The 26,499-nt window shown below is 50.5% G+C and overlaps 1 protein-coding gene and 2 long non-coding RNA genes across 4 annotated transcripts in view; 1 reads left to right on the top strand and 2 right to left on the bottom strand.

The window, feature by feature from the left end:
• Positions 1-8,563: 8,563 nt before the first annotated feature.
• LOC139080754 (uncharacterized) lies at positions 8,564-10,095 on the bottom strand. Its single transcript, XR_011535496.1, has 2 exons — positions 9,970-10,095; positions 8,564-9,427 (listed from the first exon to the last, which is right to left on the bottom strand). It is a non-coding gene; the product is annotated as an uncharacterized lncRNA (long non-coding RNA).
• Positions 10,096-14,884: 4,789 nt separating this feature from the next.
• DACT2 (dishevelled binding antagonist of beta catenin 2) lies at positions 14,885-26,496 on the bottom strand. Of its 2 annotated transcripts, none has more exons than XM_070602862.1 (4): positions 26,164-26,496; positions 19,583-19,715; positions 17,984-18,226; positions 14,885-17,078 (listed from the first exon to the last, which is right to left on the bottom strand). In XM_070602862.1, exons 1-4 carry the CDS (start codon positions 26,401-26,403, stop codon positions 15,478-15,480), a joined length of 2,217 nt encoding a protein of 738 aa, XP_070458963.1. In that variant the 5' UTR covers positions 26,404-26,496; the 3' UTR covers positions 14,885-15,477. The 2 variants fall into 2 exon arrangements, with proteins under 2 accessions (XP_070458963.1, XP_008511864.1); XM_008513642.2 differs by lacking the exon at positions 26,164-26,496 and adding an exon at positions 23,610-23,703.
• Positions 24,783-26,499, top strand: part of LOC139080751 (uncharacterized) — a 38,794-nt gene continuing 37,077 nt past the window's right edge. The window contains exon 1 of the long non-coding RNA XR_011535492.1: positions 24,783-25,610. This is a non-coding gene — a long non-coding RNA (uncharacterized lncRNA). The remainder of the gene's footprint in view (positions 25,611-26,499) is intronic.

Raw genomic sequence — 26,499 nt, 5'->3', positions numbered from 1 at the left:
GGAAACTAAAAATATTTACCAATTAGCACCCACAAAACCCCTGCATATCAAAGGTGTAGGATATGGCTGGTACCAAGACTGACAGCCTCTGAGCCCAGCACACCACCTGGAACCACAGGATAACCCCAAAGAAAACAGAGGGAAGAGACCAATGAAAGAACAGAAACTAATGAAACCAAATATGAAGGAAAAACCAAGAGCACCAGTACAAATAAAATTGCTTCTTTGGAAAGCTGAGTTACATTAATACACTTCTGGCAACAACAATCAGACAAAAAATGTAAAAAGAAAAAAACCAATTTCTTAGGCAAAATGAATAATATTGTTCCGCTTCTAGCAGGACTGACCAAGGATAAAAGCCAGAGGGAGCAGAAATAAACAGTAATACAAATGAAAATCATGCACCCACGTTCACAGTAATTATGTTTCAAATCTTAAGGGAAACTCATGAATACTTTTATATTACTACATTTAAAAACTTAGCTGAAATGGAAAATTTCCTGGTAGAGTATAAGTTTGCAAGCTGACTCAAAAAAAGTAAGAGAAAAGATGAGAAGACCTACAAGCGTCAAAAAAAAAGTATAAACGCTCAAAATCCACAACACCCCTAGCATGCTCACATGGTTACACAGGTCAAGGTCTACTGAACCCTTAATGAACTCGTGGTTCCTGTCTTCTATATACTGTGATTGGAATTTAATGAGAGAAACCTTCAGAGAACTTTGCATGGGCTGGTAGAGCTTTGATAGGAAAACCTAATCTGCATAGCACAAGAAAAGAATTTTATAGGCTGATCTCACTCACAAGCATAAGATAAAATCCTAAACAGAGTGTTAGCAAACTGATTCCAGCAATGCACTAAAAGAGACAAATCGGGGGTGGGCCCCATGGCCGAGTGGTTAAGTTCGGGCTCTCCGCTTTAGTGGCCCAGGGTTTCGCTGTTTCGGATCGTGGGTACAGACATGGCACTGCTCATCAGGCCAACCTGAGGCGGTGTCCCACATGCCACAACCAGAAGGACAACAACTAGAACATACAACTATGTACTGGGGGGGGGGGGGCTTTGGGGAGAAGAAGAAGAAGAAAAAGAAGAAGATTGGCAACAGTTGTTAGCTCAGGCGCCAATTTTTAAAAAAAACAAAAACAAATCATAACAATTCGATGTCTGGACTTAAACCCCAGCATGGGTGGTGGTGGGAACGTGGGTAGGGTGCAGATGAAAAGAAGGGTTTCGACTGACACATGTTGAAACTGTGTGACAGGCATTTTGGAAGTTCTAGTCTCTCAACTTTTGTATATGTTTAAAATGTTCCACAACAAAATGATTTAAAAGTGTAAACAAAAACTCATAACCAATATTGTTCATCCCACGCGTGCGTGATTGGTTTAACTGGACAATTTATTAACGCAATTCATTTTACTGACAGATTAAATGAGAAAAAAACAATTGCATCAAAAAATATTAAAATTTCACACTCTTCTGCAGTAATATGTATGTATATGCAAATAAGAATAGACAAATTTTTCCTTAACCTAAAAATAGCCTGTCTACCTAAAAATTACACAAAAACTGGGAGGTGTTAAAAGGACTTTGTTTAACACAGAACAAGAATGAATGAGCGCTGGAGGCCCCGGCAAGCACAGTGATGCTACAAAAACAAACAGAAAATATAAGATTAGAATTTGTAGTCAGTATATATTGGGGAGAAGCCTTCTTTCTCTTACACCCTTTTCTTCTCCAATTCACCCCTCGAAAACCTTTGGTTTCATGTAGAAGAAACACCATTAGCTTCTTTCTTAATAACTCTTCACAGCCCCGACACCTACCGACTCTCGGAGAGGCTGAGTGACAAAGGTGACAGGTGAGGTTGGAGGGGGAACTGGGCCTGTAGCCAGGACCCATCTCAGGGGCATGGGACCAGTCCTGTCAATTGGATGCTCTGCTGTCATTGTCTTGAAATCTTATGATCTTCTCTTTGAGCCTGCCTTCTGTCTGCTAGGGCGGTGGAACACGTGTCTGTTCTTGTTCTAGCCTTCCTGTTTGCACAGAGCAGTCACGATGCCCATGAGCACAGGATGTGGGGGACCCGTGACAGCCGGAGTTCAAGGTAATGTGTTCCATTTATGACCCAGTACCTGGGAGACGCTGTTCATGGAACAGAGAAAGGAGGCAACGTGTCCTGAGAAAACCCATGGACCCAGGAACCCTCCCTCATGCTGGGAGTTCTCATTACTTCCCTGTGTTAGCGGTTCATTTAAGCTGAAAACGTGACACAGAGGGAGGAAAAGACGGGGTGGCCCCAACTCCCTCTCCTCTGGGTCCTTCCTCGTTCCCAGTGCTCCCGGGCGGAGGTGTCAGGTGAATGTGCACCCAGCAAGAAGTGGACTAGAAACCACACAGTCCATTGTGTGCAGAAGTTCCCCCTTCTGTTAAGAAGGAAATACATAAGCACCTAAGAGCTACAAAATACACATTGTGTAACTTCCATGATTGCTTGGACAAGCTCAACATTCTTATATTTACCTTGAAAACCGGAGTTGTAGAATATAAAGATGATTGGCAAAATTCATGCCAGTAATTTAAAATTTTAATTTCTCTATACTTAGAATGACGTTAAATAGCTACCAAATAAACACCATGACAAGTTGGAGGGAGACTGTGGAACTGAACGAGAGCTCTGCATTTTTATTTTGCACCGAGCCCCTCATGCTCTGCTCATCCCTGGCTTTTCCTTCCTCCTCCTTTGCTCTGAGTTGCTGGCCTGTCCCAGTGATTGTGTGTTCTCCATCTTCCTAAGCTGTGGGGTCGGCTGGGTGGACAAAGGGGACAGGCCAGTATCCGACCATCAGATGAGCAAATATGCTAATTTGGGGTTCCGTACTGGGAAACTCACTTGTCTGTAGGTATCATGTATTCTCGAATAGCATTTCCTCAAATAGAGAGGATAGCATGACCTCTGGCTGGATTTTGGCTTATTTTGACTTCAGAAGCTGGGTAGGAAAGAGGAGTGTTATTTATTGGGCCCAAACAAACACTTTGACTGGATGGGCCGTGTATATCGACAATCCCAGAGAAACCACAAACTCTTAAAGCTAAAAAGAGAGTGAGTTCAATAAGGTTGCTGGATACCAGACAAACACACGTGGACACACACCTACACGCAAATGCACACACGCACCAGCACCAAATAGTAAGAAAACATAACTCAAAATTCCAACTTCATTTATGATACAAAAAAAAAGTACATGGGGATAAACGTAACAAGAAAAAATTGAGCAAAACCTTAAGGAGGATATTTGAAAATGCTTCGAAATACAGAAAACAGACCTAAATGTTAACTGGCGAGAAGACTCGCTGTCATAAAGATGGCAATTCTCCCTAAATTGACGTATACATTTAACTGAAATTCCATTGAAATCCAAAAAAGGTTTCTCATAAAACTTGACAAGATGACGCTGTGATTCACACGCAGGTACAAAAAGTCCAAATGATGAAGATAACTTTCAAGAAGAAAAGTTGGCATATTTGACCAGTAGTAGATATCAAGACTTACTAAAAACTGTGGAATTTATTTATGGTTTTGGGAGGATGGAAGATTGAACAGTGACCAGAACAGGACCCCCCTCCAAAGTCACTCCCACATGGGAGGGTCCTCAGGGAGCCAGAGCCGAAGGCAGGGGAGAGAGAAGACTGGATCCGTCCATCGTCGGGTGAAGACAGACACAGAAGACAGACAGGCGAAAATAAAAGGAAAGCTCTTTCTCACACCCACAAATATAAATACCAATGGATCAAGACCCATGTTGGAAAGGCAAAAATTTAAAACGTAATAATTGTAAAGAATATCTTTACCTTATCACACTAAAGAAAAATCCTATGAATAAGACTTTTAAAAATCCACAAATCGTAAATGGAAAGATCCACAAATGTGACTACACTGACATAAAACCTCGTGTACAACAAAAACCTCACAAAGTTAAAGCTAAGCCTCATCTGGGAAGTGATTTTTGAGACACCTGTAACTGATCACTGACCAAGAATTAGTCTCTACATTATAAAGACCCTTGTACATAAGTGAAAAAAAATTAGAAAAATGAGATAAAAGGGTAGGTACAGGTAATTCAAAAATGAAAGCTGAAAGGCCGATAAAAATATGAAAAGATGTTCAAGTTCATTTGTAAACAGAGAAATGCAAATTAAAACCGTCAGCAAACATCATTTTCTATCCATCAGATTGAGAATGTTGTAAAATCTGATAATACCAAATCTCGGCAAGAAGTGAGAAAATAGGAAGTCTTACGCACCGCTGGTGGGAGTGAAGTGCTGGTCGAACCTCTGTGGCTGCAGAATAAGTGTCCCCCCAAAGACGTCCAGGTCCTATGAATATGTCACATTTAGGTTCTCGACACCCAATTGCAATGTGTGGGGGTGTGTGTGAGGGGTTTCCCGGTACCACTAACTAGCAGGTCTCCAGACACCAGCTGGATGTCCTACAATTCAACCCGATTCTGACACTGCTATCCTGCGACAGCATCCCATGCCTCAGGGTAAGGGCTCAGTCCCACAAGGCTCCCCCCCCCCCACCCCCCGAGACCTTCAGATGCCAGTCAAAGTCCAGGTTGTCACCTGTGCTTCTGACCAACAGACTATAGATTGCAGGTCCCCACGACCCCCTCCTTGGATTTATTAGTTTGCTAGAGCAGCTCACAGGACTCAGGAAACCAGTTAAACTGGTTTAACCAGCTAAACTGAGAAAACTCACCAGATTCCCAGTTTATTATAAAGGATGTAACTCAGGAACAGCCAGATGAAAGACATGGGTAGGGAAGGTATGGGAACAGGGGGATGAACTTCCATGTCCTCCTCAGGCACCATTGTCCCCCCGTCTCCAGGTGTTGACCAACCCGGAAGCTCGCTGAACCCTGTCCTTTTGGGTTTTGATGAAGACTTCATTACATACACGAGCTGATTAAATCATTAACCATTGGTGATTGAACTCGATCCCCAGCCCTTGCCCCTCTCCAGAGGTCAGGGGTGGGACTGGAAGTTCCAACCCTCCATCACATGGTTGGTTTTCAAGGCAACCAGCCCCTAAAAGTCACCTCCTTCACATAACAGAAGATACCTTTTTCACTCGCAACACTTAGGAAATTCCAGGGGTTGTAGGAGCTCTGTGCCAGGAACGAGGACAAAGACCAAATAGATATTTTTTATTATATAAATCCCAATGTCACAGCTACCTTACACGGCAAAGGGGGAATTAAGTTTGCAGAGGGAATTAAGTTTGCTGGTCAGCTGACCTGAGATGGGGAGATTATCCTGGATTATTGGGGTGGGCCCAACACAGTCATGGGAGTCCTTATAAATGGAAGAGGGGCCAGGAGAGAGAAAACCAGAGAGATGGACTCAGCTCGAGGCTGCTGGCTTTGTGGAGGAGGAAGGGGCCATAACCAAGGCCTGCTGGCAGCCTCTAGAAGTAGGAACTGGCCAGGAAACAGACGCTGCCCTCGAGCCATCAAAAGGAGCCAGCCCTGCAGACACCTGGAATCAGCCCAGAGAGAGGCATGTTGGACTTCCACCCTCCAGAACTGTAAGATGATAAACTTGTGTGTGCGTGTTGTGTGTTTTTTTTAAAGATTGGCCCTGAGCTAAGATCTGTTGCCAATCGTCTATTTTTCCTTTGTCTTCTCCCCAAAGCCACCCAGTACATAGTCCTATATTCTATTTGTAGGTCCTTCTGGTTGTGCTATGTGGGACGCCACCTCAGCATGGCCTGATGAGTGGTGCTAGGTCCACGCTCAGGATCTGAACTGGTGAACCCTGGGCTGCTGAAGCGGAGTGCATGAACTTAACCACTATGCCACCGGGCTGGCCCCAAATTTTTGGTGTTTTAAGCCCCTAAATTTGCGGGAATTTGTTACAGCAACCAGAGGAAACTCATACAACCACTTTGGAGAGACCTAGTAATGTCTATAAAGAGAAATTCTTGCTCATGTGGACGAGAAGACAGAATGACGTTTAGATCATTGTGGCAGCTTGTCTGCGGTACAATGTAAACACCCAGGGTTCCGGGAATGGCCAGATCAGCTGGGCCGGGTCAGTGGGGGCACACGCAGGCCTGGTGTGTGTGTGTGTGTGCTCCCCCCTGTGTTTATAAGAGAGTCTGATGGGTGCAGAGATGGGGAGAGCTCACTCGAGGTCTGCCCAGGAAGTATTCTCCACGGCGTTTGTCACCCAAGTCAGTGCCAGGAAGTGAATAACCAAACTGCAAAAATGATGTCATTATGAAAATTAAAGACATAAAACAATGCTTTATAGTGTTGCATGCCCACACACGTGTGATAGAAGGAATGAAAACAAGAAAGAGTTTTCTTGACTACAGAACCATGGCTGCCCCTGTGATGGAGGAAGGGATGGGGCAAGGGTGGGGCTCTCCAATGAGTTATTACATGTCCTCTACTGTTTAAAATTTAAAGATTTAAAGGAAATAGAGCAACACGGTAGCCTGGGTTAGATGCAGTTGGTGAGCGCATGAATGACTGATACATGATTTTTGCATTTTTGTGTGTGTTTGAAATGCTTTGAAATTTAAAATATGTTTTTAAATAAGAAAAAGGCAATGAACCAAGAGGAACAAAGACACATAGTCCACAGATGTGGAGTCCAATTTTCAGTATTTAGTGGCACATTTTGTTCCCTCCTACCACCCCATTAAGCTTTTTTTATTTTGAGGAAGACTGGCCCTGAGCTAACTTCCGTGCCCTCTTCCTTCCTCTACTTTATATGTGGGATGCCTACCACAGCATGGCGTGCCAAGCGGTGCCATGTCCGCACCCGGGATCTGAAACAGCAAACCCCAGGCTGCCGGAGTGGAACGTGCGAACTTAACCACTGCGCCCCTGGACTGGCCCCCCCCCCCCCATTAGGTTTTATTTTAACAACCAAGAAAGGCTCTAAGTGGTGTGTTAGAACTGAAATCAATTCCGGGTGGAGACAGGGACCTGGGTCCTGGTTGGTTCTCACCATTCACGAGCTCTGCCCGGCAGGCTGGTCAAGGTCCAGATCTTAGCTTCCTCCTGCAACGACAGACGTCCCTTCCCTTTCTGAGCTCCAGGAAGCTGCAGCGTCGTTGTGGAGGTTTCAGATGTGAATAAGGCCTGACCACACCTTGCACGCCTTTGCCAGGCGGCTCTGACCTGGGACCCTGGACAAGAAAGCTGGTTTTGAAAGCTGACGGCCTTCGATGAACTTCAGACACCTCCTCCTCCTGGTGAGGGTCACCCCGGTATCCACCTACCAGTTTGCTTTAGTTTCTTTAGCTTTTTGATATAATATAGATATACACGCCTACCCCATCTACCTCACAGCACTGTCTGAGCGTCAAAAGAAGATTTTCATGTAAGCACTTCAGAAAAAAGAGCTAAGTAAATATTAACTATTAATCCTAGGTATTTGTTAAAATTAAATAGTAGATAATAAACATCAGCCATTGCCAACTACGCCATAAATCTCTGAGTTAATTAATACCCCTCTTAACCCAAGTAGTCGACATCTTCGCAGCTACAGGTCTCTGAGAATCCCTTCATAAACTATTCTTTTCCCTCGATTACATGTAAAAATAACTCTTCATATTAAATGGGTTTCTAAGTTTATCTTGGGCTCCTCAGCCAATCAGTGTCTAACGTGAATTTCTGAAACTATAGGTGCAAAGAAATTAAATTTATTTTATGTCTTTTCCATTGGTTTCCCTAATCATCTTTTTTTTTTTTTTTTTTTTTTTGGTGAGGAAGATTGGCCCTAAGCTAACATTTGTTGCCAATCTTCCTCTATTTTATGTGGGAGGCCACCACAGTGTGGCTTGATGAGTGGTGCTAGGTCCGTACCTGGGATCCCAACCTGTGAACCCCAGGGCCACCAAAGCAGAGCACGTAAACTTAACCACTACAATACCAGGCCGGTTCCCATCTATGATGTTTTTGAGGTGAATATACAAGAACTGCTTACTAACAGTTCTAAATACAAACTAACTCTGTGGTTCTGCCTGACTCCGGATCCCACAACCTCCACTCTTTTGAGCATTTTGAACTTTGGCAAATTAAAAAGGTACTTGACAGCAAATAAATAAATACAAATAAAATTTAAGGAAAATTCTACTCCAACAACTATTATTCTTGTTACTTAAATTTTGCAATGCCCTCCAAGTGAGGGGGAATACCCCCTCAAAGACAGTCACAAGATCACCACTGGAGTTGGAGAAAACAAGTTTCTGTTTTTGTTTTTTTGAGGAAGATTAGCCCTGAGCTAACATCTGCTGTCAATCTTCCTCTTTTTGCTGAGGAAGACTGGCCCTGAGCTAACATCCATGCCCATCTTCCTCTACTTTATATGTGGGACGCCTACCACAGCATGGCCTGCCAAGTGGTGCCATGTCTACACCCGGGATCCGAACCGGTGAACCCCGGGCCGCCAAAGCAGAACATGCGAACTTAACTGCTGTGCCACCAGGCTGGCCCCAGGAGAAAACAAGTTTTGATTTACAGAGTTGACCAAACCACGAAGACAGAGCATCCCAAACACAAATGTATTTGCAGCCCACCCTTAGTGAACTGAGTCCCCAAATTGTCACCCCACAAATGCACTGCAGAGCTACCTACAAACTCTCTGATGTCGCCGTTGTGAACGTCCCCAAGACGCTGTATTTTGATGGTTTTACAATAGCTTGTTTCTACATTAGACACAAAGCTGTCACTGAGGGAAGTTGCTATAGTGCCAATCCACTCCAAGGGTTGACAGCAGAGACCCGGTAAAACAGTCTAAAAGCAACACAGAAGGTTGGATGTTGTGAAGAAGGGATGCAATGCAGTTCTCTCTCCAAGAAGCATCAGGACCACACAGACGCTAATTAATTGATGGGGACAATGCGTTTCCAGCTGCAGGACCAGGCAGGCTGGAAGGCGGTCAGACAGCTGCTGTTGGGAGTGATTTCCAAAGCTAGCACACTGGGAGTGCCAGGGGTTTCAAGGAACTGTTGAGTGGCTCTTTCCTCTTCCTTAATGACCAGTGAGATCCAGACCTATTATTCAAGCAGAGGCGGAAATCCTCCGCACAGCAGCTGCTGAGGCTCAGTCTGTGTCCCTAGGACGTTACTGAGCAAGATTATCTGTTCAGCGCTGTGCATTGCTAAGGGATTAAAACCGACTTCATTCATCACAGGCAGCCTAGGATTTCTCCTCGACTGAGGGATCAGAAGAAAGAAGATCCTTCCACCACGCCCTGGCATAGAGATGCTTCCTGGGCTCCACATCAATTCCATCCTACAGGCTTCTGCTCGTCCAAACCTCAAGCTCTGCTCGCCCTTTCTCTTCTTCAGGATGACTGTGTTTGTCAGCTTGGGTGCAAACTCCGGGCAGTGCAGCCGCGAGGAGTCTGTTGTCGGGGGAAGTGAAACATTAGGAGGGACCGACATCACTATTGTCACACATCAGAGACGCGCCATCATGACCTGTCACCTAGGAGGCCAAGTTTGCCACAGGAACCGAAATTTGAAATTCCAGCATGTGTCCCAAAATGGGATGAGTTCATGGAGATGGAGGAAGATAATTAAGGAAAATGAATTTAAAGTGCACTCAAGTGATGACTTCTTGTTTTGTGCACTGTAGGTTTTATCCTTGGTTAGGAGACCATGGCGGAAAGAAACAAAAGTGGAAATAATATGGAATAAAAGAATAAAATGGGATAAAAAATACTGATTAGAACGTTCTTATTTCTATAAGGATGCTCTTCTTGAAAATAAGAACATATTCTCATTTCAATAGGAATTTTCATTTCTTACTGAGATAAATGAATGACATGGGAAAACTCTTGTTTTCTTTGCATTCTATGTCACTGTTGCTCGGGGTGCCTTCTGCAAGAGACTGAGGGCTCCCCAAACCACGGACCTGCGTGTGGTTTGTCTGGCTCACACACACCTCATAGGTCCTTCCGTTTGGCGCTGGCCCCACTGCCGTGCCCCTGGGCCAGGGGAGCACAGCCTCTCCACTGGTCTCTCCTTAGCCCCACTTCAGCACAGCTGGATAGCAGGCCTTTCCAAGCCCAGGTCTACAGGTCCTCGCCCGCTTCTGAGAGACTGAGCACACACACAGACAACAATCAGACATCTGTAAAGACGGAGCTGTCACCACAACCTGCAGCCACCCGCCTGGGAAACCGACCCCTCGTCTACAGTGAACATCCCAGGAAGCTAGCTGCCTACGTCAGACTTGCAGGAAGCCAGGCTGCCATCTCCGGTCACAATCCAGGAGGCTGCACAGTCACTTTTGTAACAATCAGCCCCAAACAGCTGGAACTTGATCAATAACTGACGACTGCCCTAATTTTTTCCCCTGCTTCCAACTCAGGACCAACCAGAGAAAGCCGATTTTGCTCCCCTCGCCAACCACATCGGAGCCCCACTTCTGGAATTCCCTCCCCACCTCCCCCAGGCCCACGGCCTCCATCGGGGTGCTCCTGAGCCCCCCTCTCCACTAGGAGGTTCCCCCACTCCTCTGCCTGCCTGGGGTCTCTGCCACACGACCCCCCTGCTCCAGCGTCTCTGAGTGGACAGCCTCTGCTTGTTGTCTTGGGTGGTCTTCCTTTATTTCCACACCTCAAAGTCTCCCTACGCGTCACCGCGATCTGGACTCTCCTGGACCAGCCCTGAGGCTCCCCTGGTACCTGTCGGCCTCACTCCCTCCCAGCTCCAGAGACCTGCTCTGTCCTTTTGTCCCTGGATTCCTCCCGCACCTGCTCTTTGCTCCCCAGTCTGCCTCCTCTCCCTTCACCCCTCTTCCCTGCTCCCGCACCTCAGCCCCAGCCCCAGCCCCAGCAGCAGCCTCTGCTCCTCCCAGTCGAACGCCCAACCTCCTGTCCACTCTGAGTCCAAACACTGCTCCTTCCTCGAATGTCCCCTACCTGGCTCCCGTGGCGGGCTCCAGCGGGCCCCACAGCATGGGTACCTGCCTCGTTAGGGTTGTTAGGTTATCCTTAGTTATTGCAGATTTTCTCCAGCCAAACAAAGCTTCCCCGAGGCTGACGCCCTGTTTTTCCCCTCCCCTCTCATCGCAGCTAGCACGGTTCCTGGATGCAATAGGCGCTCACCACATACGGTCAACAGGAGGGATGAAGGTTTAGACTGGGCATGGTCGCCCACTACCCTCCTGGTCATAAGGAAAAGATTCAGGACATAGAACTTTCTTTTTCCTACAGTCCTGAGCACTTTCTCAAATTCTCCCACTTTCTGCTCTGTGCCTACAAAGGGGCTGTCACAGCAGACCACCACAGCCCAGGCAATTTAAACAATAGACATCTATCCTCAGGGGTCCGGAGGCTGGAAGTCCACGATCAAGGTGCCAGTGGGTTGGTTTCATTCTGAGGTCCCTTCTCTTGGCTTGTGGGCTGCAGCTGCCTTGCCGGGGAGGGGGGGCGGGGGGCGGGGACTCACACGAGTTCCTCTTTAACCCCATCAAGGGGGCTCCACCCGTAGGACCTCATATACCCCTAATCACCTCCCGCGGCCCCGCCTCTAAACGCCATCACCTGGGGGTTAGGGCATCCACATATGGATCTGAGGGGAGACACAAACGTTCAGTCCACAATAAAAGATAAACGTTCTGTTTCCTTAAATGATGCAGTATGGTTTGCTAAAATACATTGGGGCATTTTCTCTGACATAAACTTTTTTCTAATTCTTATAGATGAGCAATTCTTATATATTTAATTTCCACCTTAGCTTGACTATGATATTAGAACTAACTTACCCTTTATTTAATTTTTTTTTTGGTCAAAGTATTTGTATCTTCATCATGCTGGAAGTTACAAGTGATTTATAATGATTCCATGAAGTCAAATTGTGACTTGTCTTTTTAAAAAATGCTTTGGGGTGGGGAAAGAGTGCGTCTGTCTTTATTCGCACTTGAAGGTGCCCCCATGACCGGATAACCCCGCAGGCCTCATTCTGCACACGTGGGTCTCCTGCTTTATAGCCCTTTGCTGAGCAGTTATGACCATGTCTGTTCAAAAAAAAGCTGAAAATATAAGAGACTCAGGCAAATAGATGGATTGTCTCAATGAGTCCTCATTTCTGCAGTTTCTGCCCTGGACCATCTGCCTTCTGGAAAATCCTTCATCTCTGAATCTATAGTGCTTAAGACTCTGCTTTGTAATGTAGCGCTCGATTGACTGCTTATGGTGGTGCTCTAAATTTAAAGTATTTCCCCAAAGAGCTGTCTCCCTTGGGGCCTGCACACAGCAGACCATCAGCCCTTCCTGATGGTCCCCGGGTGATGCCTGTGGAAGGAGGTCAGAGACCCGTGCTGATTCCTCACCTCACAGGAGGCCGGGCCTGACCATCACTCCACTGACCCGCAGAGCCGGACAGGGCCCGGGGCATACTTGGTCTGCTCTGTCCCTGCCTCAGCCTCCTCCGTGCCCCTGGGCTGTGTCCTCCTGCTGAATTACTGAGTAGCAAAGGTGTCTGGGCCCCAGGCAGATGGGCGGATGTGGCATTGTCACGGCACAAAATAGGGGTTCTCTTGCCTGATGTGCATACAAAAAGTCAGTTATTACGTGTCAGCTTTTGGGAAAAGAAATGTAGCTCTACTTTGTGAGACTAAGCTGCAAGGAGACGGGATGTGTGTGCTCAGATCTGTCTCCCAGCTCCAGGGCTGGGGGCCACAGTTTACGGGATGAAGAGCAGGGGGATTTGGAGTGTGGAGACAGGATTGGAGGTGAGAAGCCAGGCAAGTGATGACCTGCGCACGTAGTCCAGCTCCATGCCTCCTTCATAGGACCCATGCTCACAAAATGGTGGCGTTGGCAGGATCCAAGGGTGGAACTTTTAGCTCCCTGACAGCAAAAAGGTCACTTACGGAGCATTTGCACAGGCCCAGTTGATGAGTTGGTGGTCTCAACTGGCCTGAACTGGACAAGGGGGTCTCAGTTCCTGCAAGACAACTCTTGATTACTCTTTTGTTAAGATGGGGTTGGTTGAAGTGGTCCTGGAGGGCCCGCGCTTACAGCATCTCGAATTACATTTACTGACTCCAAACCTGCCTGCGAGAAAATGCAACAGCACCCTCAAGGAAGGAGCTTGGGGCCAGGGGCAGATGGAAGCGTGTGTCTGGGCCTCCACGGCTGAGAGAGACAGAGACAGGGAGGGAGAGAGAGACAGAGAGAGAGAGAGAGGGAGAGAGACTGACTGACGGCTGAGGACACTTTCTATCTGAAGACGCCACAGTGGCATTTTGCTCACAGTCCACAGTTTTTAGGGTTAGTTCCCTCAGTTTGCACGCTGACTTTGCTTGGTCAGTGTGCTCGGTTAGTGGGCACGATTAGTTTGCTGGTTGCACAGACAGGCCCGGGATCTGCTGGGCTGTCTGGCTGCACTTTTGAGGATGAATCATTAGGAAATGGAGGCTGGTTCCCGGAAAGATGAACACTGTCAGAAATCCTCAGAGGCCCATACCCATCGCATCCCCTTCCTTGCCGATTCCTCACGATCTTGGCAAGCGACACCCAGCCCGAGTTTCCAGTCCCGTGAGACAAGGACAGGGTTCCCTATCACGAAGGATGGAAGTTGGCACTTTCCAAAGATGGCATTCAAAGCCCCTTAATCGTGAAAGGCTCCCATAAAGGCCAGAGATGATGTCAAATAGAGCAGCACGCCCTCCATAAAGGGACTATCAGGGCCATTTCTGCAGAACGGCCAGCTGGGGATGCAAGCTGTGAAAACTGCATGGACAGAGGTTCGAGCTGGGACCTGCGGACCATGAATCCTGTCTCAAGAGCCTCAGCTGCTAAGCGGCCCAGGCGACATCAATGCCCCATCACCTCTTGTGCCACACGGTCAGAAGTAGATCATTTTCATAAAGTACCCCATGTAATACATTTTCTCATAAAACGCCCATCGTGGGTGCGTTTGAACTATTCTATAAATATCAATGCAGTTTTTAAAAAAGCTCAGCAAGACCCTTCCACCTCTGCCAGTAAGCGGGCTCCACGAAGCACAAGTGGGCATTTTATCCACACAGACCCGACGGAATGCTTGAATTTCAAAGTCGGCTCGGGGCCCTTTGAAATGGTCGCGTTTTCGAGGTTTGGCAGAGCAGCCCCCGTCCATTCCATCTTTGCTTTCAGAACCTCAGCCTCTCACCTCCCACAGGTTGACTTTTTTGTTCTAAAATGTGAATCGCTTTTTAAAATGTTAATGTGTTTAAACTGCATCCTGAAACTAGCTGTCTGTTACATGAATATCTAACTGATGCCAAATAGATAAATAGATAATAGATAAGAGATATAGATAGACAACAGAAATAGATAAATAAATTAGATAAAATCTAATATTTTGGCTGATTTCCTCTCCTTTTCCTTCAAAAGTTCCTGTCAACCATGCATTTAACCCCCGGGCAGGGGCTGAGGGGGTCCAGACCCCCCCACAAGGGCCCACGAGGCATGAGGGGTGGAGAGGGTAGACCCCCTCCAGGCCCAGGGAAGCATTTTGGAGTAGTTCCCACTGACTCAGGATACAGCTGCCTTATGAATTGAAGATGCTGCCTTACTTGGCAGGCAGCTTCCCTGAAAACTGATCTTCTCCATTCAAAAGGTGAGGGAAATCTTCTTTGAAAAATAAACATCAAAAAAAGGTTTTTTTTTTCAAAACACTTTTATGGTCAACTTACGTATATTGGAACCGGAGCTTGGACCGTACTCAGGTGGAATGCATTTTCCCACCTCGGGGGAGAGAGCACCCACGTGCTGGGAAGGGAGGAGGGGATCCTGAACACCTACTGTGTGCCAGCAGGGAGAGGAGAGTAGGGAGGTTGCAAGGGAAAGACTGATTCTCAAAGATCATGGCTCCCTCTGGGTGTTTATTCTCGTTGAGGGCTTAAGATTGGAGTTCACACTTCAACCCAATTTCCAGAACACAGTCCTGCAACTGTCTCCAAGAACATTTTCTGGGAGGAACGGCTTCACAGGCCTGGGAATATGCTGCCCACCCCAAGTGGGACCAGGACAGAGGTCAGCAACCCCCAGGATTACAGCACAGACCCCTGGGAAGCAGGGGTGGGAAGTCTCTGTTGTGGGAAGACGCTGACAAGGAAGGAGTAAGCTGGCCGGGGTGGCCTGTACCATCTGACATTTCCCAGTTCTCTATGAAGGTCCCCGTTGGGTGGGGTAATGCACCCCCAGAGTCACAGCCATCTCAGGGGACCTGCTCATCATCTCCCCTGTGGGGACTCCTTCAAACGGTGCCTTTGGAGATAAAACACATTGGCAAGAGGATGCACACCCCTACATCAGCATATTGAGCAGCCGAATACAGAATACAGCCGGATGCCATGCTTGGCCATGGAAAGGCCCGTGTTCCTCAGGAGGCAGCTTCCCCTGGAACACTGGTCCCTTTCCTGGCCGGGATGCTCTCAGCCATTTCCCTGTGGGCCTCACACCATGGTCATGACCTTCAGGGTGGCCGGCTGGAACCTGCGGATCTTTTTCTTCAGGGCCTTGGAGGCCTTGATGCGGCAGAGTTTGGGGACCGGGGGCAGGGGTGGCCTGGCGCCAGCGGGGGCCCTCGGGGACGGCTGGGGAGCCCCCCGAGGCCAGGCCAGGCCGCCCCCGTGGCCCCGGCCTCCCGCCTCGCAGTCACTGGTGCTGGACTCGCCGTCGCCGAAGCGGTTGGCGGTGTGGTCGCTGGCCTCGTCCCCGCTGCTTTCAGCAATGGTGGAGGGCAGCACGGAGGGGCCCTCGGAGGCGTCCGACTCGCTCCCCGAGGGGGCGTCCTGCCGGGGCCGTGGGGGCCTGGGCCGCGGGCCGCCTCCTCTCCTGGCCGCCGGGCTGGGGTCGGGGATGCTGAGCGGGCGGGCCCTGGCTGAGATCTCCACAGAGGACTGCCACCTGCGCTGTTTCCTCCTGGCGTCCCCGGGGGCTGCCACCAGAGGGGCGGCTGCGAAAGGGAACAGGGCCTGGGCCGACGCCTGGTGGCCCTCCTGGCGGGCCACCAGCAGGGGGACGAAGCAGGGCACCGGGTAGAGGCTGGCCTCAGAGCAGGACCGGCCGGGTGCATCCCCGGCCAGGGTGGGCCTCCTCCTGAGAACGCTCCCCCACTCAGGGGGCAGCGGGGGGACCGCGAGGGTGCCCCACGGGGGTGGCTGCCTCCCAGACCTCAGCGCCTTATCGCTGGTGCCTCTTCTGATCTTCGTGGCCTTTGTCTTGGGCAGGCTCGTTCTCAGCCCCGTGGGGGAAGCTCTGCTGGCAACAAAGAGGGGGCGGCCACAGTGCCCTGGGGCCAGAGCGGGGCTCTCCCTGCCCGTTCTCCCAGTGGGCGACCTGGCCTTGCCCTTGCAGCCATCAAGGGCTGACTGCTGAGCCCGCCCACACCCCAGCGGAGGGGAGCCAGGGATGTTCTCTCCACGGCTGCTGCCGTTGGAGGGGTTGCATCCCTCTTCGGGAAGGATGCTGGGGTGTGGGGTGTCCACAAGGGGATGCTGCTCGAGGATGCACCCACTGGCATTGCCCCTCTGAGCCGTCCCTCCCACTTCTGCTCTTCCTGGGGTACAGACCAGCTTCTCCAGGTGGTCCTCACTGTCCACTCTCCGGCCACTGAGCTCCTGCCGGGATGGGGACACCTCACACCTTGGGGGTCCCTGCTCCCCCACACTGCCCCTTGGAGGGGTCCCTCGGCCCCGCAGTCGCAGCAGCCTGTCTATATAGGCTCCAGCAGGGCCAGCCTCCAAGACCGGTCCAGTCCGGATGGAGCTCAGACCTGCGCGGCCGGGAAGGGCCTTACTTGGGGGTGAGTGGCCATCACCCTGCGGGGTCTCCTTGGTCAGAGCAAAGAGGGGGCTCTGCAAAGCCACCGCATGCAGGGGGCTGGGGTATGGGTACACCTCCTTGCCACCCTTGGACACCAGGTCACGCTGGTACTTGGGGTCCAGCATGTGGGGTGGGAGGTCCATCCCGTGGCAGAGGAGAGGAGTGGACTTGGGGTCTGCGCTGGCCTTCTGGAGCCCCACCTCAGCCGGTCGGACTCTTTCAAGATCCCCTGGGAATAAGAGAAAGAAAAATATATAAATAAGGGAAGAATCGAAGGCAGGGTTCACTCCACTGTGCGCGCAGCTCCTCCAGCCTGGCTGTCTCAGGAGACAACCTGCCACCTGCCGTGACATTCGGTGCCGAGACATAAAAAGTCTGGAAAGGTCTCCTTTGATGCTGATCTCATCACCGGTTCCAACCAGTCCCCTTTCAGTGACACCTTACGAGATAATGTCTGAGCTTGGTCCCTCATCACAGAAGACGTGGAGGATGCTCAGAGAGACGAGGCATCTGGAATCCGCCATGTGGTCCCAGGACAGACCCTCCCAGAGGCTTTCACAGACACGGCAAGAGGAAGTCATGGGGACGCTCACCAAGGAAAGCCCAAATGCATGACTACCGCAGGTCTCGTGTTAGAAATAAGCTGCGCCCAGAGGTGACCCCTTTCCTCTGGGACAGTCTGAAGAAACAGGCGCCCCCTGGGCTGTGAGAGGAAGCCACTGTGAGCTGACCTCTGTCCATGTCCACTCCCAGCTGTGCCCCCTCTGCTCTCCCATAGATGCCAGTGATGTGGCCCGAGGGTTTTGCAAGAACGTTTAAAAACACTTTCCGACGTCTGTTTTAAATAATAAGAAAAAATGCTGCTTCTTACAATAGCCCTGCTGTGATGAAGAGAAGTGGGTGTTTGAGTCCCACCTCCATCCCAAAACCAAGAAAAGTCGATAAAATTGGGAGCAGTATCTGTGGGGTTAGTACTCACACCCCACGCACAGGGCTTCTCGGCTCTGTACTCAGCAGGGGCGGCCACCGCCCCCTGCATCCCCCCACTGCCTGGGATGAGCCTGAAGGGCTGTACCCCAGACTGCCCCCCACTGCCTGGGATGGGACCTTCCCCCCATCCTGGCTCTCCTTTACCTGTAGACACTGGCCTGGGCCGGGATGCGCCCTCCTCGGTGGCCTGGGGTCCCCACGTGGGCAGGGGGGTCCCACACACGGTGGTCTCATCAGCCGACCGGGGCCGGCAGTCCCCCACACCGAGTCTGGTTTTGGGGGCAGCGGGCAGCAAAACGCTCAGGGAGGACGACATGCGGTCGCTGCACACGGACGTGCAGGAGGTGGACAGGGAGCAGGAGCCGCCATCGCTGAGCTCGTAAAAGCCTAGACGGGGCAGACAGAGGTGGTCAGTGCATGTCCTGGCAGTGGGCCCCTTTCTTGTCGGAGGGAGCCTCTGCGCCATGCGGAGGCTGTGGGACCTCGTTGAGGCAGGCCTGGGGGAATCCTCCCCATTAGTGCCTACCGGCATCCCATCAACAAGGCTGGGGGAACGCCCTGCATCCCCCACCACACTGCTCATCCCTTTCCTTGGCAAGTGGTTCATGTCACCCTAGAGACTCAGTCAAGGGGTGTCACCCCAGCTGGCCCCTCCCCAGCTCCCAGCCCGAGTCACAGCATCTTCCTCCCTCCCTCCGTGGGGCCTGCCAAGTTCAGCTGAAGAGCAAGCAGAGGAAGGAGAGCATTTCTGGAGGTCCTTGGGCCGGACCTGCTACATGTATGACGGAACCCGGACCATGATGCGATTGTGCAAATTTAAAACAAGAGAAAGAAACCTCAGACCACATTGTATGGGGAGAGGGTGGTCTCCTGGGTTTGCCGTCTGACCCCACGTCTGACCAGCACAATCTGGATAAAAAGCCACATGCCCAGACCGTGAATGTCAGGATGCTGCCACTGTTATCTCTAAGTGACCTCAGAGTGGGGACACAAGGGCAGTGGTGGAAGAAACTGTCATCTTCCCTGACAAATTATACTGAGTTTAGACTGAATAAACCTATAGACTTAAAAAAAAATACTTTTGTTGTCTCATAAAAGATATTTACAGCTTCCACGTTGATCCAGCATAAATAGAAGCCAGAATCTGTCTCAACTCAGAGAGAGATGACAGACTCATGGGGCCGTTTTTCATCAAAGGCAACATTTTTTGAGGCCAGCCCAGTGGCACAGTAGTTAAGCTCACACACTCCACTTCGGCAGCCCAGGATTTTCAGATTCGGATCCTGGGCACGGACCTAGCACTGCTTGTCAAGCCACGTTGTGGCAGCATCCCACATACAATAGAGGAAGATTGGCACAGATGTTAGGTCATGGCCAATCTTCCTCAAACACACATACAAGAAAGGCAATATTTTTGCAATTAAAAATAAATACACACACATATATATATATGTACACATACACACACATTTTCTCTGTCCTTTTTTTCTAAGCACATTTAAATAAAAGTATTTCATTTTTAGTATTCTTCAGTAACACGCTTTTTCAGGCTTGCATTTCAGATCAGCCTGAGAAACAGAGGCAGGGAAGGCCAGTCATTACACCAGACTCCGGGAAGTGCTGGTCCTTGAAGGCCAGGGTCCCCAGGATGCGTGACAGAACTGGTTCCCTTGTGCGAATGCTCAGGGGGGCTGAGGAGGGCCAGTGCCCACGGAGGCGGCCCGGCAGGTGACCGGGTGGTACCTGAGCTGGGCCTGCTGTCACTGTCCGGGGCCTCGCTGGAGGTTCTGCGCACGTCCAGCTGCAGCTCACTGATCTGCTGGTCCAGCTGGTCCAAGTGGGTTTTCAGGCCGACGTCCTGGCGTCTTAAACGGTTCTAAGAAGGCAAGGAACGAGAAATAACACTGTCGTGAGTACAGAAACCAAACCTCGAGCCACCATTTGACATCTCCATTATGCACGCAATTTTTTTTTTTGAGGAAGACAGGCCTGAGCTAACACGTGTGCCCATCGTCCTCTCTTTTATATGTGGGATGCCTCCACAACACGGCTTGATAAGTGGTGCACAGGTCCACGCCCCGGGTCCGAACCTGCGAACCCCAGGCCTCCGAAGCAGAGCGTGCGAACTTAACCACCGCACCACCAGGCCAGCCTCTATGCACCCAATTTAAACTCCCAAAGCCACAGGCTGCAGCCTAACCTGCGACCCCTCATCACCCACAACGAAGCCATTCCTCGGCTCTGTTGGCAGGAAAGAAAGTCTACTGACCCTTCTCTAGCAGGCTTTTTCCCCAATTGCAGACTTTTTTTATCAGCAATTTTCATTAGATATTGTTTTATAAGGACATAGAATAATACAGTTTACGAGAGTGAAACCAGCATCAAACACAGCACAAAACCCCTCCTTTGGCAGGAACCACAGACGATATTTTCAGCTGTTGTCTTTTTTAGCTCCATGTTGGATTTTCTTTCCCATGCTCAGGCGTAACAGCCCTGCGTTTGGTGGTCGCGTGGCCGTATTCTTTCACACGGCAGCGCCTATCCAGGCCCTGTCCGTGGCACCTGGGAGGGCTGACCTTTGACTTTTCCTTTTTTCTTTTTTTGAGGGAGATTAGCCCTGAGCTAACATCTGCTGCCAATCTTCCTCTTTTTGCTGAGGAAGACTGGCCCTGAGCTCACATCCGTGCCCATCTTCCTCTACTTTATATGTGGGACGCCTCAACGGTGTGGCTTGCCAAGCTGTGCCATGTCCGCACCTGGGATCTGAACCGAACCCAGGCTGGCAAAGCAGAACATGCGAACTTAACTGCTGCACAACCGGGCCAGCCCCTGACCTTTGACTTTTCAAGGGGATAGGAAAGTCCCCAGGAGAGGACAAAGGGGCCCCTACTGCATATTCTTTGACTCCCTATATTACAGGCGGCATTTTGAACTGTTTCAGGTTTGGCAGAGCTGTTGGGGTTGAGGGAGAGGCCCTGCAAGAGAGGAAATGGCAGCTGAGCCTGGAATCAGCCCAGCCTGAAACCTGCCGCAGGATCTTTTTGGTTTAGAAGTTCACGTCTGAGCTGTGCCCTCAGAAGGTCTGTCTTCTCCAGGCCTCAGCTTCCCTAACTCAAAATGGGTTATCAGGCGCATTAACCACACACACACAGGCGCATGTGTGTATATATGTTATATAATACATATATAATACACACATGCGGTTCATGCTCATTGTATACATTCACACAGGTATACATACATACACACGTGTAACGATATATAGTCATGTGCTGCAGGACGATGTCTCAGTTCAAACGGACCTCATAGACGATGCAGGTCCCATAAGATTAGTACCATGCAGCCGAGATGTGTAGTAGGCTGCACCATCTGGGTTTGTGTAAGTGCATCCTACAACGTTCGCACAACCACGAACTCACTTAACGACGCGTTTCTCAGAACATGTCCCATCATTAAGCGACGCACGACTATGTATGTACAACACCAGCAACGACTGTTTGATAAATGCTGATTTCCTCCTTTCAGTGATAAAACTTCACCCTGTCTTCAAGGTCCACGGCGTCCATCTCTTGTTTTGATTAACAATTAAGCTTAAGGCAAATAATTAATAAATGCAATTATGTGGTTCATCTTAAGAAAATAGTTAACTGTATTCCAATTTTTTTACACAGGAAATGAGGAAGTCCCCATAATTTGGGGCTCAGGGGAATGACTCCAGTAGTTTCAGTCATAGGAAAAATCAGTCCAAGAGAGGAGCAGGTGGCAGTAATTTCCGAGTCTTAGGAGAAATTCCGGAGGGTTCTGATACCCACCAGGTGAGGTTAAGCGGGTGAGGGGCCCAGGCCCCAACAGGTGGCACACGGTGAGTACAGACCATCACGCCCAACTCCACTTTCCCCAGGACCCAATGTGGGGGTCTCAGAACAACCCCCAAGTTTTACAGAAACAGAGACTTGCAGCCATATTATTGTCTATAAATGTAACACAGCAAAAACCAGTCCTGAGTTGAATCAAAACTTGCCACTCCCAGAAGCACACAGACCAGCCTCAACGTCCTGGCTTCCTACCTTGAACATTTTCTACCAAGGGAGGCCCATCCCCCCGCGAACAGTGCGACCAGAGGGGCCAGTGGAGCGAGCAGGGATGGGCTTCCGGCCAACGGCCAGCCATGTAAAAACACTTAGACCCGAACAAAGGGGCCAGTGTGGATTTTTACTGCAAATGACTTTCCTTTTCCTGTCATAAACCAAGACCACGCTCCCGACGGAAAATTAAGCTGTGAGGCCACACTTCACTGTTGAAAAACATGGATCTGACCTCTTCTCTTTCCAATCACGATGCTGTTTCTCTTTCTTCTGGAGGAGGAGAACATCTCTGCATCTCCAGCTGGCTCTGTCTCTCCTGGGCCCCCTTTCCCTGTGTGTTTGTGCTGCGATTAATGGCTCTGTGATCAATGTTTGGCCAGCCAGGCCTCCAGTTGGTGGTTTCTGGTTAATGTGAGAGGCCACAGACGCACAGGCTCCCGGGTCCTCACAGATGATTTACAGCATCCTCAGGACCATTCAGGATTTACACCATCATAGTCCCCGTTAACCCTTCCCCTCAACTGGGATTCTTATGTCACTGCTTTTCATTAACTCCTGGGAGTCTAATCTGCTAACAGTCAAAAGTCCCTTCTGTGCCAGGGATTGAGCATAATCTGCTGCAAAGCCCGTCACAGAGCATCTACAACCATGTATTTCTGCAGAGGAAAAGTGTCACAAAGATGTCGGCGCTGTGTGAACGTGACTAGCACTCACATCGATTCCCTCCAGAGCGGCGAGCAAGCTGGGGGGGCCACCTCCTCTCCCTGCTCACTCCGAAGGCAACCGGAGCACTGTTGGGCAGTGTATTGGGTCAGAACCCCTGTACCTGGTTAAGGGGTCCCTGTGTCACAGAGAGCACAGCCCTGGTTCTCCAGGAGGTGGGATTGCCTGGTATAAACACAGATTCCTGGGCTCGATGCTGCATCCGTCAACTGAGATGGGAGCATGCCTGCAAATCTGCATTTTAACAAGCTTCCCAGGGAGCACAAAGGGACCACAAGAAGTCTGAGAACTTTTACCCAGGGAATGTCATTAAAAACACAGTCACGTGTCGCTTAATGATGGGGGTAGATTCGGAGAAATGTGTCATTAGGTGATTCCCTCATGATGCAAACATCATAGAGTGCTCGTACACAAACCTAGACGGTACAGCCGACTATACATCTAGGCTGTATGGTGCCAATCTAATGGGACCACCATTGTCCATTGGTCCATCGTCAACCGTTGACTGAGATGTCGTTATGCGACGCATGACTGTGTATTCAGCTTATCTCATTCTTAGAAATGTTTACTGTATTTGCCATAAGAATGATCCGGTTTCCACTTGTTTTATGTGTTGTTCCCATCTACAGCTCAGCATTCCAGGCTTCTCAAACCTTTATGGCAGATGCAGTGGACAAAAATGAAAAACGTCCCAAAGTTCAGAATACAGAGATGGCATCTAAAAACACCTCCGTTCTTCCCTTGAAAGCTGAGAATGTGCAAAGAAAACATTTTACGCATGAATTCCGTGCCTATCGCAGGTGCCCTGCGGGTGGGTCAAGGTTACTACCTAACCTGAGAAGAAATCCATCAATCAACCGCAAAGGCCCCGGGTCACAGATTAGCCTCATGGATAACAGCCCCGGAGACCGGCAGACGGAGGCCATGCCCGGTCCTGTGGATGCCTCGCCCTCACTCCTGACCTTGAGCGTGTTCCTTCCCCTGTGAGTTCTGCAGGTGAGCATGGTTGGTTCAAGCACAACACCAGCCATCACATTTATGTGATGCCAAGTCAGCCCTCAGCTCCTGCAGCGTTCAACGCTGGACCTGCCGGTGAGGAGGAATTGTTGCACGCTGTCCCTTTTAGGACAAGTCACGACCAGCAAAGTCAACTCCTGGGAAAGTCATCAGGATAAGATTTCACCGCCCGGCCCCCAGAACTTCTTCCACTTCCCATCTAAGGGGACCTCTCCCACTGACTCCGACAGCGCCTCCTGGTGGACATGGAGCGCCTGTCGGGCATCCAAGTTTTTCCACGTCAGTGTTGCCGGGCACGTAACCCGTATAAAAATGGGGGTGGCAGCCACTCCTTGGGGAATGACAAATCTCCCCGGGAGACTTAAACAGGTGAGCACAGGACTGGGCAAAGAGTAAGGGCTGCTTTGGTCAGAGGTCATGGGGAGTCATTAGCTTAGAAATCTAGAACAGGGGCAGTGTAAATAATGAAATCATTTTCCCTTCTGCCACAGCAATAAAAGTCGCCCGCTTATTTATTCAACAAATACTTCCTAAGCACCTACTGGGTGCTCTTTTGTGACTTCAGCCGCAGCCATTGAAAAGATGCTGCGCACATTCCAGGTGTTAATGTGACGAATGCCGCCCTTTTCCTAATGGCAGGTTAAATCCCCAGAAATGCTTGAGCTCATTCTCACTTGGGAAATCCTGCAGGATAAAGCTGTCAGGGGACAGATAAAAGTTCTTCCTGTCTTCACACCCGAACGGTGACCCACGAGCAGGTTAGCACCAGGGTGGGGGTGGGAGGGGGCCCCTGGTTAACCGGCAGTCACTCAAGTATGTGGCTGACTGGAGATGAAAGTCTTAGGATTGTATTCTTCATCACAGACCTAGTATCACCCCTGATTTTTCCCCTCTAAGAAAAATGTGGAAGTGTTAAGGGCACAGCTGATGTCACAGAAATTCAATTATTCTTCTCTTTTGATCCCATAATCCGTTCCAAGAACAAAGTTTCAAGACGAAGGCTGCGTGTTCCTTCTGGTCCCCACATTAAAAAAAAAAAAAAAATTAAACAAAAAAACCTGTTTGATCTTCTCTTCCAGAAGCCTACTTGTAATTAGCGGCTGAGAACTCACAGGTCTGATTTGTGAGTTACCTCAGCCAGGTTAATCGTCAGCTCTGCTCCTGCCCCCTCGACTGAACAATTCAGGACAGCATCTCAACAGAGCCTGCCTAGGACACGCATGTCGGGCATCTTTCTCGGCTCATTGTGGGGCCTCTTGGAGCCCAGTGTAAGGAAAAGTGTGTCTGGGTGCACACGCAGGACCTAAAGAAGCTGCCATGACAAGATAAACCGGGCGGGGAACACAACCCAGGAAGGCTCCAGTCAGTAATCAGCGCCTCCCCTCTGTGACAGCAGCTGAATCACAGAAAGGCTGCAAGGTGTGTGTCTGTCAAGGCGATATCAAGACGGCAGGAGTCCCGGGTGGGGGGGAAGGGGGCGCGTCTCAGGACACTAGACTTCTGATTCTCGAACCCAGCGCAGTTACCAAGTCAGGGTGACCGAGCCAAGCGGACAGCAACGCTGCAGCTCCATCCAAGCTACTTTGTAAAGACCGCGACTTTTAAACACGGCAGGTCTGAATTTCTAACTTAAAAGAAATTACACTTAGACTAATAGAGTTAACTCCATTCAACAGAAACCTTTCCATATGGCCTTTTTACTTTTCCTTTAAAAAAGACTGAAATACTGCGAAAAACTCTTTTGAGTCGTTCCCAATGCGTGAGATGAAACCGCACACCCGATGACTACCCTGGGGAGCAACCAGCTGGTGTCTTCAATCGTCTAAAGAGGAACCATCGGCATTTGGAGGAGGCCAAAGAGAGAGGAGACACAAAGGGGAAGCCATCCTCAGAGGGTCCCCGGTTCCCTGGCCTCTAAGACCTAGAGGACACACCTCTTTCTACAGGTCAGGTTACATTCTAAAGATGCAGCAGCCCTCACGAAGTACACGCTTTCCCCCATACTTTGTGACAATGACGACCCCGTTCAACCTGAGCCCAGTTCTCTGAGTACCAGTTCGAGCTGGCTCTGCACGCTGGCACTGTTGTCCCTGATCTTACACAGCAGAAACAATCTGGTACCAGGATCCCAAGTGGCCGCCACCAGGAGTAACCGATTTAATGCGTTCTTATCAGAACAGCACCGAAACTCAAGCAAACAGGAATGCGTCCTAAAAGTCTGTCTGCGTGGGGAGGAGGCAGCGCCGGGGGCAGCCTCAGCTAAGCGCGCGGCTAAGCGCGGGCGTGCAGGTCCTGGCTTCGTTCAGGCTCCGGAGGGCTCCCCCTGCGCCTCGGGCCTCCACGCCCGTCTCCTTTGGAGCCGAACTGCGTGCAGGAAATCCCAAGGGTGCCCCTCGATCGTCGCCCAGCCCAGGCGCCGCGCTGCCTGCGCCGGGTGGACACTGTCCCCGCGGCACGGCGCGCCCCGAGCCCCCCACGACCCCCGCGCGCGCTCCTTACCAGCTGCTCCTGCAGTGCCGCCAGCGCCGCCTCCAGCCGCAGCTCGTGGGCGCGGGGGCCGCGGGGGGCGGCGGCGGCCCCGGGTGGGGGCTGCATGGCCAGGGCGCTCCGCACGCGCGCCTGCTGTGCAGCGCGCAGCCCCTGCAGCTCGTGCAGCCCAGCGAGCGCCGCGCGCAGCCTGGCGCCCACCCGGCGGCGGTCCCAGCCAGCGGGCCCCGGCGGGCCGCCTGGCGTCCACATCCCGCGCCCCCGCCGCCCCGGCCTCCCCGAGCCTCCCGGAGCCGCCCGAGCGGCGCCCCGGCCGTGCGCGCGGCCTCCTGCGCAGCCTCTCCCCGC

Source organism: Equus przewalskii, chromosome 32, assembly GCF_037783145.1.
Source record: "Equus przewalskii isolate Varuska chromosome 32, EquPr2, whole genome shotgun sequence".
Classification (NCBI taxonomy): domain Eukaryota; kingdom Metazoa; phylum Chordata; class Mammalia; order Perissodactyla; family Equidae; genus Equus; species Equus przewalskii.
The sequence above is the reverse complement of the archived record's forward strand: the minus strand, read 5'-3'. Positions and strand labels throughout refer to the sequence as shown.